General features: G+C 36.3%; 1 protein-coding gene across 1 annotated transcript; it reads right to left on the reverse strand.

Moving 5' to 3' along the window:
* Nucleotides 1-5,941: 5,941 nt before the first annotated feature.
* Nucleotides 5,942-7,942, reverse strand: LOC113115306 (protein FAM181B). The gene has a single exon (XM_026282787.1). The coding sequence runs from the start codon at nucleotides 7,659-7,661 to the stop codon at nucleotides 6,696-6,698; it is 966 nt and encodes a 321-aa protein (XP_026138572.1). The 5' UTR covers nucleotides 7,662-7,942; the 3' UTR covers nucleotides 5,942-6,695.
* Between the last annotated feature and the right edge of the window lie 6,597 nt (nucleotides 7,943-14,539).

Below are 14,539 nucleotides of genomic sequence, written 5' to 3' on the forward strand. Positions count from 1 at the left end.
TCTCTAAGGACTCTTCAGGGTTATTAAAGCCCCTTTTTTTAGAGGAGATCAGGACGTCATTTGCAATTTCAGATCGGATCTCGCTTTCAGCATGTAGCCCGACTGCAAGGAGGACATGGACACTTTGTGTCAAATAAGAGCCAACCTAAAAGTCAATGTGAATCTCTGTTCGCAACTGATTTTACATCTTTAATGTGACATTTTCAAGTGAAAGAGGACATTCGTCGAGAACAAATATAAGATAGGTTTTATTTTACCTATTAAGTGCATTTAGGAAATTATTAGCTTCAAATTTTTACCTCTTTACTTCCATTGTCAATGCCTCACTGTAACCTTGACTTTGTTTGGACAGTTTGGAATATTGGAAAATATGGGATGATTTGGAATGAACATGCACAGATTTATTTTTACCAGGTATATGCATTAAAACAGTTTACTAAGCTTTCATTTGCAGGGTTATATTAAATTTGTAAAATTACATTTACATCATTTAGCAGATGCTTTTATCCAAAGTGACTTACAGGGAATTCAGGCTATACATTTTTTTACCAGTATGTGTGTTCCTTGGGAATTGAACCCACAACCTTTTGTGCTGCTAATGCAATGCTCGACCACTGAGCCACAGGAACATGTGAAGCATTTAAACAACAGCTGAAACTACAAGAACCACGTATGCAAGTGCCTTTATAGTAATAATAAAAAATAAGAACAACACTTCACAATTCTACTTTTAAATATTCCAAAAATTGCCACTTTGTTTATTAATGCCTCAACATAAGTCAGAATATTATGATAAGCAACAGTATACCATAAATCTCTTTTACTTGAGCTTATACTGAAACTAGAATACTACTTTAAGTGATGTCAATAAAGACAAAGTAATTTCAGAGGAAAAGCAAGTAAGATTACGAAGATATTTTGCAATATTGGGAGATTGGATTACGTGGAATAATGTGCACTGAATTGTTCACAATTACACCAGGAATATGCATTAAGAAATACATTCTTGAAAGAGTTTAAGAAATCAATGTTCTTTCATTTCAGTCTAAATAATCCATCAGATTTATTTCCTTACATTGTCAGAATTTATTGTGGCACTGTGATACAGGCAGTATATGATGATTTGAAGCACAAACTCTCATTTATAAACACACTGGAGAAATAAGTTTTTTCATTTCTGCTGCTCTCACATAATGATATCCTTGACATTTATCTCACAATGTGACCTTCCAGCATCGGGGCAGAATTTCGGCGTTCATTAAAGGTGTCTTCTGAATCCACTGCCAGTCGTTAACAGCAAACAGCCAGCTTGTTTCAATTACTTCCACTCCTTTGCAAATTAGACAGAAAAATACTGATGCAGTAGATTGTTTATCTATCATTGCACAACAATACAGAGAACTCGAAATAGAATTGGGAGACAATGCATTGGTTTTCTACGGTCTTAAAAACCCAGTCCAACCATGTAGGAACATTTCTGCAAAATTTCAGCTGCCCAATGATGAATGAGAGGCCTCCAAATAGTGTGAATGCAGAAGACTATTTCACTGCTATAAAACCAAATCTTTTTTTACAGAGCAGCGTTATGCATGGGTAAGAATGAAACAGAGTTCCCTCGATCCATCTTCTCTTATTTCTTAATGCTTTGGTGTAAGAAAAGAAATCTGGCAGCTAGACAGGAAGTAGCATTTAGAGAAAGATTTATTAGTGTGATTTAGCCTGGAGGTTTGTGCCAGTCAGTTTAAATGGGATTTGCTATTCCTGCTGTTTAGCAACATTTTACTTGGAGACAAAATTGTGACAGCAACAAGGACTAAAATTGTTACAACGTGTAAAAATTCAGTCCTACACGGTTTATACGTGCAATCAAAGCCAGATTAGTGCTGGTTGCTAACTTACTTGTGATGCTAAACTGTTCCTCATACTTATGGTTAAAAAATTATTAAAATAGTATGAGCATTACACTTTGGTGTGGACTATGCAGTTTGTTTGGAAATGAACAATCTCATGTCAGACTTGAGTAAATGGTATTAAGCAATCATCCTGGCAGATGGTAAAACGGGCAAAATGGTCCTATAGGCTCGCACTGAAGGAAGGACCCAAAATATATCTAGAAAAATGAACTACCAATAACATAGAATTCCTAGCAACATCTTAGCAACTCTTTAGGATCTAGATCAAATCAGGAACTGCAAAAAAAAAAAAAAAAAAAACCTTAGTGAGCACCTGAAAGTTAGCTAAACTCTAACAACACTGAATGCCCGAACAACCAATTAGCAGCGTTATGGTGACCATCTTTAATACTTTAGCAAATGTCTAGCAATCACACAGAACCTTAGTAACAACCTAGTTACCCTAGTAGCAAAGCCTAACAACCCGCTAATAATCACCCAGAAACATCAATGTCCATAGCAAAATAGCATAGCAATTTTTCATCAACTAACTTCAGTATAGATCCCCTAAAGGGACATGAGGGGGGTTTCTCCAGAGAAACGCAAAAGTTTGCAAAAGAATACAAAATCATTGAAATATAATTTCTCCTCATCTCCTATTTTTTTCTCCTATGTCCCTATAGAGGTTCCATACTTTCAGTACTGCCTAAAAAAAAAAATTAAATAAAAAAAACACACGGTCTATTGAAAAAAAAACTATAATTAAAAAAATATATATACATGTATTGAAAGAAAGAAAGAAAGAAAGAAAGAAAGAAAGAAAGAAAGAAAGAAAGAAAGAAAGAAAGATTGTAACGTTTGCTGGCATAGAGAATCATGGGCAATGTCATGTGAGATGACAAGCGAACAACCTATGAATTTCATGCTGTAAGACGCATTACAGATTCAGCAAACACCAAAATATAAACACCGTGGGTCAAGAAGAGGTGAAGTGTGAAGATTGTCACTTGTCAGTAGAAAAGTACTGATATCAGAATAGGTTGTGGTGTTAAACAGCTCAGCTGTGGATGTTTATGTGATTTTCTTTTCTCTCAGGGGAAATATCTGAAGAGCAGCATCAAGTCTCTGTCATGTTTATATGATAAACATCTCCACATATGGCAGAGTGAAATGAATACTTGTGTGAAATAAAAACGTGTAGAATTTTTTTTTTTTTTTTTCAGTAGGGTTTTGTTGAAACTTCCTTTGCTGTAAAATGAATTTTCAGATTCTTAAAGTAGTTTAAATATATTTTCTAAATGTAAATATTCGTCTACACATGCTTTGCTTTAAACTTAACAAGAAGCTATTCTAAAGAAAATTAGAGCGCATGCGCACTGCGTTTTTGATGTGGCAGGCGTTCAGACTGTATAAAGGTTCAGACAAGAAAAGAAAAACCTACCTCAAGAATATCCCCTGAAGCAACCGCGAGTTAAATGTGAATTTTCTTCCAAAGACGCGAAATATCTCCCTTCTTTTATATTACTTTGTCAAATACTCTTCATCCAAGAAGCAAGATGAAATACTTGAATGCATTTGATGAGAAAACGCTACTCCGTGATGCATCTTATTAAACATGAGAAGGCACAACAGGTGGGCCTCTGCCAGTGAAACAGATGCTGTTATATTGAAATTTCAATTGCAAACAATCACACTTGTTATTTGGAGAACTATAAGATAATCAGTAGGTAGCAGCCCGTCCTCATAACAATCAGAATTACTAAAAAAAAAAAAGGCTATTACCTGTTCTTTGAATTTAGTCAGATGCTAGATATATCCTACACTTTATTCATTTCCTCGTACGTGAAATAAAGATATGAAAAATCAGAGTGATGAAATATATATATATATATATCTTATTTTAAATATTCTGTAGATATCAATAGTAGCATTCGTCCTGCTGCTGTAGAAGGATTTGCTCGAAGCACCAATACTGCCATCTTGTGTACATGAGAGAAACGACCACTAATTGTGCAACATAGTCAGGTCATGTGATGCGCGTGAGAGGTTTGTATGATGTTATAAAAGCATTACACATTATGATTTAAGTTATGCAGGTTTTAAAGCATACAGATATCTTAAACCTGAGCTGAGAGATTCAGCGTTACTGTTTTACGCATTTTAAACAAGGGTGAAATATATAGACTCGTCTTTTGCATTTGAATACGTTCTTACGTTCTTACAATACCATTAAGGGTTTTAGTAAATAAGGTTGCACTGTAGATATATAGTAGATTAATTTTTACAATTTGTAGCACATTAATTGCAGCAGTAATGTTTTAACCTGACATTTTAAGATGCAATTGGTTATATATATATATATATATATATATATATATATATATATATATATATATATATATATATATATATATATTACAGCTGTGTGTGTGTTTGTGTGTGTGTGTGTGTGTGAGAGAGAGAGAGAGAGAGAGAGAGAGAGAGCGTGTGTTAAAAAAACCCACAATTCCTTTGTAATTTTGAATCTGAAAGATCTAGAACAGGTTTCCCAACCAGGGTTCATAATGGAACTGTACATTATGATGTTTATTGACCTTTTTTGAGTGTGTGTGTTTGTGTGTGTGTGTGTGGTGCTACTTTAAATTAGACTGCAGAATGTTAGAATAATGCCATAAAATTTATAATACTTATTCTATTTTGATTAATCAAAGCAAAATTAATATCTTAACATATTTCTGTTTAGTATTAACGTGTTACATTGTATCAATACCATTTCCAGAAGAACAGATTCTACATTGTGCTTTGCTGACCATCATTTTGTAATATATCTAAACATTATAATACACGATTAAATTATTTTGATCCTTTGACCATTTTGATCATTAAATGAGCTTCATCATGAAGGAAATTAAACTTGAATTAAGAAAAAGAAAAATGCTTGCCATTCACTTCCAACATGCAAATGTGTGCCTAATAACTAGATATAGTTCATTTCTAAGAAAGCACAATGGCTCCGAGCTCATCAAATGAGCTTGAAGACCTCTTCTGCCCAACAGAGGGAGCCATAACCTGAGAAGTGTTACATCCTTTGGCATTTTGCCGTCTGAAATCATTAAAAATTTGAATGAAATGTTCATACCTGCACTTAATGATAAACCTGTCTTTTTATTGTTTCAAGTTTAATCAACACACCTTTATGTTTGCAATAAGAAAAAAAACAAAGAAACAGAGAGTGTTTCTTCAATAGACATAAAGACCAGCTTTATTTTGTCCCATTACTTTTTGACCAAAGTAAACTTTCATACAGTTCCCCTGTAAGTTCATAGATTTAGGTGTGCAACTTATCACTAGTCAACAGAATTATTATTAGTATTATTATTAGTATTATTTGATTCTGAACCGCAAACATTTTGAAGTATTAGCAGTTTCAGCATATAAATTACAAACTCCATTTTGTTTTACTCTTGGCTGATGCTTCCCACATAAAACTAATTTAAAACAACAACTAAAAAATAAAAATAAAAATCATTAACTTCATGTATTTTAATCGTTGATTCCCAGTGCAATTGGAAATGTCTGATTCCTAATTTAATTCTACTCATAAACCAATGTAAGCCCATACTGTTACAAAACAATGTTGTAAAGTTCCTGTGTTCATGTTGTACCTACTTTTGGATGAACCTGAATACAATACTGGTATATTGAAAATATAACACATTATTATTATTATTATTATTATTATTACTAATTCATATTATAGCTTACACAAATATACCTCATCCTTCTCTGTCCACCCTTGTTTTACACACTCACAGTTTTCAATTTCTTTCAACATACCAAGAAACTTCAAAATCCAGACCTAGAACTTTTTCTGTTATGTAAAGTATATTCATATTTACCTTCAGGGAACTGTAAGTCATTATTTTAGATGTAAAATCCTAATACTGCATGTTAAACAGTCAACAAACAATAAGCTATGGTTATAGTGGTAAAAAAAAAAAAAATGTAGACAGATTGTCTTGATTGCAAGTATTGCATGATGTTACATGTTTTTTGTCTTGGCCCCAAAAAAGTTTTTTTTTTTTTTTTTTTTGTAAGTTAAATATAATACACCTGATAAATACTGCATATACTCTTTATACAGCCACTGCAACACTGTTTGATTAGAAATGACTGCCAGAGTGAAGTTAGCTATAAGAGAGGGAAGAAATTATTATTATCATTATTTTCAAACACCACTTGATTTCATATTTTTGTTATCACATGGAAATAAACTCATACATCTTAAGTGTTCCTTAAGTGATCAGATACTTAATGGGGTCACTGTATATTTGTGAAAATTTAGTCTGTGATATAGTTAAAAAAAAAAAGCAGATCCCCTGAGATCAGCTCTGTAACAAATCATTGCTTCGAAATTCGTAATATTATAAATCAAACAATGCATGATAAAGGACAAGAAGTGTTTTTTTGTTGTTTTATTTACAGGGAGCAATAAAATAAATTTCTGAAGCATAGTTTTGTTAATTTATGATTAGAAAATCGGTAAAATGCATTTTGTTTTCATTAAATAATTGGAGTAAAGTTTGTCCTTAGATGTAAAGGCCATCTTAAGATTTTATAGCTTTTACAGGTTGCTACTGTATACGTTATCCCATAAAAAACACTAAACCCTTAGCTGGTTTTGAGTCAAATGTTTTAGGATTAAAAGGGCAATACATGTAAGTAGAGTCCTTTTCCTTCAATACCGTACTGAAAAATGCAGAATTGGTTTTTGTTCCAATGTAGAAACCGAAAATCTCTGGCCTAAAGAGAAGAAAAGCTCCCTCTGTTGTATCCGTTCACCAGATCGTAGGAGACTGGAGGTGTGGAGCAGTCTGTGAAGAAGTTTGGAAAGGTAAGTGCACATGGCGAGCTCTGTTCCACAGGCACGCTGCCAGAAAGGTCTGTGTGGGCATAAAGATTTGGCTGTACTGGTACTGTCCGCATGTCTCCTGGCTTTTTGGAGGTGCCGCTACAAGTGCCCCAAGGTTCAGTGTACAAGAACCCACCACTTACAAAATGGTGGGAGTCATACGGCTCGGGGCCCGCGGTCACCTCCTGTTGAATCCTGATAGGTGCAGTGTATAATAAATCCTGCTCCGAGACCATGTTGCTGTACTCGGGTCCAAGAAGCTCTAAGAACTCTGCTGCTTCCGGAGTCCCTCGCTCCAGGTCTTTGAGCGACATGCCAGAAGTAGATGTAACTCTGGAGCTGTTGGCCGGCTCTGTGAAGAAGGATGGAGGAAGGTTTCGATGCCGCAACGGGGGCTTCTTGGCCTTCTCTCCTCGTTCATCCTTCGCCGAGTTGAAGAGGGCAGCCAGACTCTTGCTTTGCAGGCTGGCCTGCATCCCATCCTTCTTGGGTGGCGTTTTGCTGGAGAGGTTGCTTGTTGGGGTTGGGGGCGAGCCTTGCCTCTTACATGGCTCCTGGACCGGTGTGCTCCCTGGCGAGATGATTCCCGTGCACCTCTTAATCTGCTTCTGCAGGTACTTTCGGTGGTTGACTTTCCTCTTAGACTTGACAGGCTTGTCCAGTGCAAGTTTGATGTTGCTGGAAGCTGAGTCGATGAAGCTAAGCAGGTCCCTAGTGGTCTCCTTAAAGTCCCCCCCGCAGTCCATCTCACCCAGGAGACCCCCTTCCAGACCCTTTTCCACCTCATAATCCATGACCGAGCCAGGAAAACAGAAGTTTAAGAACTGCGAGTTCATGATGGCAGCCTGAACAGCCATCTCTTCGCAGGGTGTATATATGCAGTTGTCTTCAAGACCCTAAAGCATATTCCTTATTTCCGCATTTCCAGGATGAATTGCTAACCCTTAGTCATGTGCATGACACCCTTACAGTTCGTCTGCACTCTGCCGAAAGCTTGAATTTGGGGGAAGGGGGGATTATTTTAGGGGGCAGGGCCAATGATGTCAGGACATCAAAGGGGAGGGGCCGAGGGACGCGAGGACTTAACTCTTTGCTCACGCCTGACCACCTGCAACTAAGAGGGGTTTGTCTGAGGCATCCCACAGAGCGAAAAGACAATAGTCTTGGGTTCATCTGTCCTGGTCAAGTCTTCTTGTAAATGTGTAGATACGTACACATTTCTTGCAATGAAATCTGAGAACAGACAGTCCTCGGGGCATCTTAACTGCTTGTTAAATGAAAGAAATATTATTATTGTTATATTTAATTAAACATTTGACTCGAAATGTTAAAACATGAAGAAATAACAAATGTTTCCAGACACGACAATGTAATATATACATCGTTCAAGGTTAGCCTAAAGAGTAAACAACAAAAACTTAATGTAACTCAGAGAGATCTTTAAATTAATGTTAAGAAAATGTATCTGATGTACTCTAGACCCATAGATATCTAGTTTTAACTTTTACTGAATCATACTGGACATTGAATATTGTTATTTTATTCCCCTGAAGAATTCCAAGTTTCATGCAGTGGGATCTACATATTAAATATTAAAACCACGTCTCACAAAATCTTAAATTGGTATATGCATATATTGTACAAACAAAATTAAATTAAGGTGAATGCATAATTGGAGATACATCCTTTGGGACAGGTTTTACATGTTCTTCTAACTTCCTACAACTATCCCAATCTGTTCACAGTGGAAGTTGATTTCTCGTGCATTCCCGCACCAGTGGGAATTTTAGCCTCTGCCTGACAACTATTATAGGCTGCCTTTGACATACAGCCCTACATGGTCTAAATAGCTTCTATTCTTCCTTGGGCAGTGAAAGGGATCTTTGTGCCAGAGATTCATTAAACTGCACCTCATAGCCCCTTCGTAAAATGAGGCTCAATAATGAACAGTCGATTTAACTAGAAAAGCTGCCGGAGCTGTTAAATTAAATGGGAATAAAGTGCAGTTCAAGCCCAGTGTGCCAGAAGAAATGTTGACCTTAAGAAATCCTGAACGAAATAACCGCCGTAAACAATTCAGCATTCGCAGGAAGTTTCTTGGCCAGCGGTGAATACTGAAGAGGGATCCAAACTGGGACTTTCGTAGGGGTCCGATCGGATCCTGATTTCAGTGAAAGCGTGTAAAGGATCTGGCTCTGGTTTGGAGCATGGTGGGCTTAAAAGAAAACACTTGAGGATAGAGGGAGTGTTTAAATATGGAGAGATTTCCATCAATTCAGTATAACAGGGATAATGCTTGATTTTGTGTTTATCTAAATAAAATAGCCAAGAAACGAGGATTTTTGCTCATTTATAAAGCATATTTGAAATGTAAGCAAATGATGAAACTATTCCATGTCAAACCCCTTTTTTTAAAATAGTTTTTTCCCCTTATCTTTCTTTTGAGATCCCTTTAAGCAGATTAATGTTACAATAAATCAGTTAAAATGTCCTTAATCTGACCTGATTCAATTTCAGTCCTCTAAACTGTGCTTTCCCAGACATTAAACACATTTATAGCAGCCCTAACAACATTTCTTTTCTTTTTTTTATCACATTCATTGCACCTTGCATGTTGTGAAATCATGTGCCAATGGACATTTTCTGCCATAGCCTCTTTCTCTCTCACTTTGAGAGATTTTCTCAGGGATTTTTTTTTATTATTCCCACACATAAGTGCATTTTAAGGTGAGGCACATAGGCAGTGAATCATTTGGATGTTGTAAAGAAAAAAAAAAAAAGAAAGTCTAAGCGCTTTTGAGAGAGGGGGACCATCGAGAGTGTTATTATCATGTAAATTGTGATGAAGAAAAGAGACAGTGAAACTGATAGCAGTGATCTAATTATCTGTAGCCCGGCTCAAGTCCTGGTCCTGAATGGAGGTCCCAGAGAAGCCGCCATGGTCTCACGATGAACTGTTGTACCACAATAGAAAATAGCAACAGTGTAAAAACAGGATTTAGTTCCATGTTTCCAAATTTAAGGCTATTTTAAACCACACAGATTTACATTCCCCTCAGATTAAAAGTGACCACTATGATATTATTCATTAGAAGGGCAGTAGCACAAAAAGTCAGAGTCAGAGACAGTTCGATGACCTGCTGTCGTTGTTGACAGTGTTAATACAGACATTAAATAATGGTTTCATAATGATATTTTATGATTTATTATAATTATAAAAAATTGTATAGGCTTAAAACTTTAGTTAAAAACTAGTCCAGCTAGGAAATCAGGTACCTGTGATAATAAATTCTAGGGTTTGCCTCTAGCATACTGCCACTTTGAGCAGTCAGGACCAAATATTCTAGAGAACTGTGTAATAAATGGAGTTGTTTGAACTTTTTTTGAGTTAAAACAAAGTCTGTGTGTACCTTGTACAAAAAAAAAAAAAAAGGAAGAAAATACATCTTTAGGACATGCCATTCAACATCAAGTCTATGGGTATATAGTCGGCCCTTTCATTTTCTTTTCTCATCAAGCACCCCTTCCCTCTTTCTTCTGGAGCCTAATTTTGGCACAGTGACATCACCAGACTAATGGCTGATATTTTCCTCTCTTCCCGCACAGAGCTTTTGTACATGCTAGTCATTCACGTTTAAGGCTTGACGCACTAATTCCGGAAACAAGTTTCTATGGACACATAATGGCTGAGGGGATCAAAGAGGGTGAGGAGTAGAATACTGGCACCAAAACAAAAAAAGAAAAAAAGAATTGCGTGACATTAAAGAAATTGGACTGGGTGCGCATTTTTGCACATGAAATAAAAAAAGGAGATTGTGTATCTGTGTAATCCTGAATATGTAGTAAATGTTTTTTTTTATTCTGTGCTAGTACTGGTTTACTTTGTTCAGAAAGCTATCATACTGTTTCAAAAACACACCATTTGTGTGGACTACATTTTGGGAGTTTTTATTGTGCTTTTTTCTCCTTTTGGAGATTGGCAACCCATGGTCAGTGTTATTGAATGAGACAAGGGTGAGAAATAAATGACAGAATTGTGTATTTCTGGGCAAACTATCCAAGATATGTACATATACGTTACAATTATGTAAATTAAGAATATTAAGATTGTACATGTATGCAGCCAAGATATATGGAAAATATAATCCAGCTTTCTTGATTGTAACACCAACTGACATTATTTTTGACATTAGGAAATAAAAGTCTTTGCTGAAATGGTATCAACATTTTTTTCTTTACATAAACAAACAAATGAAAAGATATTACATTAAACAATATCTAACTTAAATGAGATTTTAAAAATTGTTTTTCTTTTTATCATCTTGGACAATTTGTCATTGTCCCCAAATACATATTTGCCCACGGCGTAAGACGATTTGGTCTTTGCATGAGTAGAAATGTAAATTTCCAGGAGAAAACACTTGTGGAAAACAAATTATAAAGAAGAAAAAGCAATCAACAAGGTCAAACTAAGTTGAACAAACTCAGCAGGGGGAAGAACAAATGAGACGGCCGAGGGAACAACATTCATCTTTCCGCTTTCGATTCACGTCCATGGAAAGCTGCTTAAGCAAACGGACCATTGAAAGTGAGTATTGTTTGGTTATCGTTACACACAGTGCACCCCGCCTTCCCCCCAGGGAATTTACAAACTCAGCACCCACGCTTTTTTATACCCCATTTTCCTTGGACACCCTACCCCCCAGAGACCCTTTCCACGCTCTCCAGAACAGCAATGGTTACACACACACACATCTTTTCCCATTGGTGTGTGGTCTCAGTGTAACCATCAACACATGCAGCACTAAAGAGTCTCAGTCAGTGAAATACTACTAACGTATTTGATTGATGAAACTGTCAGGTGAGAAGAAAGGATGTTAAATTAATGGCAGCAACATGGTCCTGAGAAATGTCCAAAAGTGTTGAAACCCCCCACCAATTACCCTTGATGTCAGTCTACATTTGTTTGTTGGAATTAATCAGGAGCTATTCAGACTGGAAACTAAAGATGTTGTTTCAACTTTGAGAAACTTGTAATTGTACAAATGTAGTAATTCTACTATAAGCATTGTAAGCATGTAGTAATCTGCATAAGCATTTACTGGGACTGAGGCTATTATTCCAAAAACATACTATATGCAAGTACTTGGCCAATGCATTGCAAGCACAGATACTCATGTTGCTTTCCAAACTAATCCATAGGTGGGAAAATTTTGTTGAAATATTTCACTTTTGATAAAGTATCCAGTCATCTTGGGGCACTTTTTGCTTTACATGTCAGATTTCCAAACCAAACCCCTGTATTGTGGATAAAAAAAAAACATCAGTTCTCAAGGGTTTTCCTTGTGCACATTAAACTGGATATGTTAAATATATTTAATCAAGTTAGCTATAAACACAACTGAACTAACTTGTTCAATTAAAGTAACTTGATTCTCTTTAAATTCTCTTTTCTCCGGTTTCATAGTTAACCTAAAAGAGAAAACTGACCATAGAAGGAGGCCTTAACGGGATAGTTCACCCAAATATGAAAATGTGATGTTTATCTGCTTACCCCCAGGGCATCCAAGATGTAGGTGACTTTGTTTCTTCAGTAGAACACAAAGATTTTTAACTCAAACCGTTGCAGTCTGTCAGTCATATAATGGAAGTGAATGAGAATCAAGGCTTTGAGAGTCAAAAAAAAAAAAAAACATACACAAACAAAACCAAATTAAACCCTGTGGCTCATGATGATACATTGATGTAAAGACACAAAACAATCGGCATGTGCAAGATATTGAACAGTATCTAAATCGATTCACCGCAATGTCCGAACTGTACTGAGAGCGTTATCAGCGTATCACATAACGAATCTTCTTTTTTACGGCGGATTGCAAACTTATAAGTGCATCACCACCACCTTTCTCTTAAATGGACCATTGACACTCTATATACAATCTCAATTAGGAGTGTCAAACTTTCAAACTGAAGAAACAAAGTAAACCTACATGGGGGTAAGCAGATGAACATCAAATTTTGCAATGAAATCAAACCTAGTGAAATTGAAAACTGGTGTAAAATCAATTCAAAGAAAAGCTGGAAAAAACTGGTTGGTAAACACATTTAAACTAACGTTTATCCGTGATGATTACAGAACTGGTGGTTGTATTCTGGGGCCCCGCCTACTTTGAAATGAGAATCTTGTTCAGATCACTAGTTCCACTGATGTCAGACAACATGTATAATAGAAAACAGAGAGAAAACAATGAAAAAAACTGGTTGAAGGTGGGCTATTATATATATATGCTGGAGTGCTGGAGAGAATTCAAGGAGTGGGAATGCTTGCTATAGGACGACGAGGTTGCTATGTTTCTTCTTGATAGGTGAGTAACATTGGTTTTGCTTTGTTTCACAGAACTAATATATACTGGCTTTTTCTTTAATATGCTCGTGTGTCATGTTCGCTTCTTTGTTCATCTAATACAGCAGTTAATAATACAGCAGATACAGCCATAATCATTGCCTGAGTTACGTACGTATGTGTGGGGCGGAGCTATCAAACTAGGGGCGAGCCCCTTTTGGGGTAGGGGCGTTTGTTTTGGTGATTTGAAATATCAACATTAGCTACCAGAAATCACTAACCCCACCTTTAATGATTATTTCCTGTTTTTGAAATCATTACATCACGTATTAAACCACCCATGTAAACACGAGCTGGGTGGTGTTGTAATGTTCAAAAACAGTATACTGTTGCTCAGCTAACTTCTTTTTTTTCCATGAACGAAGAACGAATACCAACTTTGTTAGTATTGTTTTAAGTATATTAATTAAATTCAAGTTTATTTGTATGCCGCTTTTTACTATACAAATCATTGCAAAGCAACTTTACAGAAAATTAAGTTTCTACAATATTTAGTAGTAGCTTATAAGTGGCGACTGTCAGTTTATGTGCATTTGAGAAGAAAGAATCAGAAAGATTTATATAAGACATAGTCAACCAGACGATGAACACTATTAACAGCAATTCTTATATATTTAAGGCCTTAATTGTTTCAGGATTAAAATACATAATATAACGATACAACAAGTAAGCCATTGAATCCCCCCCAACCAAAAAAAAGTGTAAATACGGGAATTGAAACACTATTCATTGTTTAAGCCTGCTGACGAGACTGATGTAGGAACAGTGGTTCAGTCAATGTTGTAAGCTTGGGGTAGGACTATCTATTTATCTGACCTAGATGAGAAGAGTTTTCGAGAAATGTGTTTGAAAAGAATAACTTTTTTTTTGCTAATCCTGTTCGATAACAATAGTGGCACAGAAATAACACACTTTACCTTTAAAGATACTTTCAGGCTACATGGAAAATAGCCAGACAAAACACAACTGATCATATTTCAGGGAACAACCGAGTGAAAATCATCATCCATCACCTAAAACTCATCTATTCCTCCTCCTGACCTTCCCCAACCCCACAAAACAACCTGCTCTGCACTCTGGCTGTGATATTAATAATAATATTAGCAGGAGGCAGCTCAGCACAGAGCACATGATGTCCGCGTACCGCAATTTGGAGAAGCAGGAGCTGCCAGTAAATGAATGCAGGTCTGGTGGAGTCCTGCAGGTCCCCGCATGGGGCACAATCTCTGTGTTTTACACCGCGTGCCTCCCGCTAGCTACTTTATTGCTCGTTGTCTGTCTTTAGGTTTTCATTAAATCACACGAGGGCAGCAATGGAGGAGACATGTACAG

This window comes from Carassius auratus, chromosome 15, assembly GCF_003368295.1.
Source record: "Carassius auratus strain Wakin chromosome 15, ASM336829v1, whole genome shotgun sequence".
NCBI lineage: Eukaryota > Metazoa > Chordata > Actinopteri > Cypriniformes > Cyprinidae > Carassius > Carassius auratus.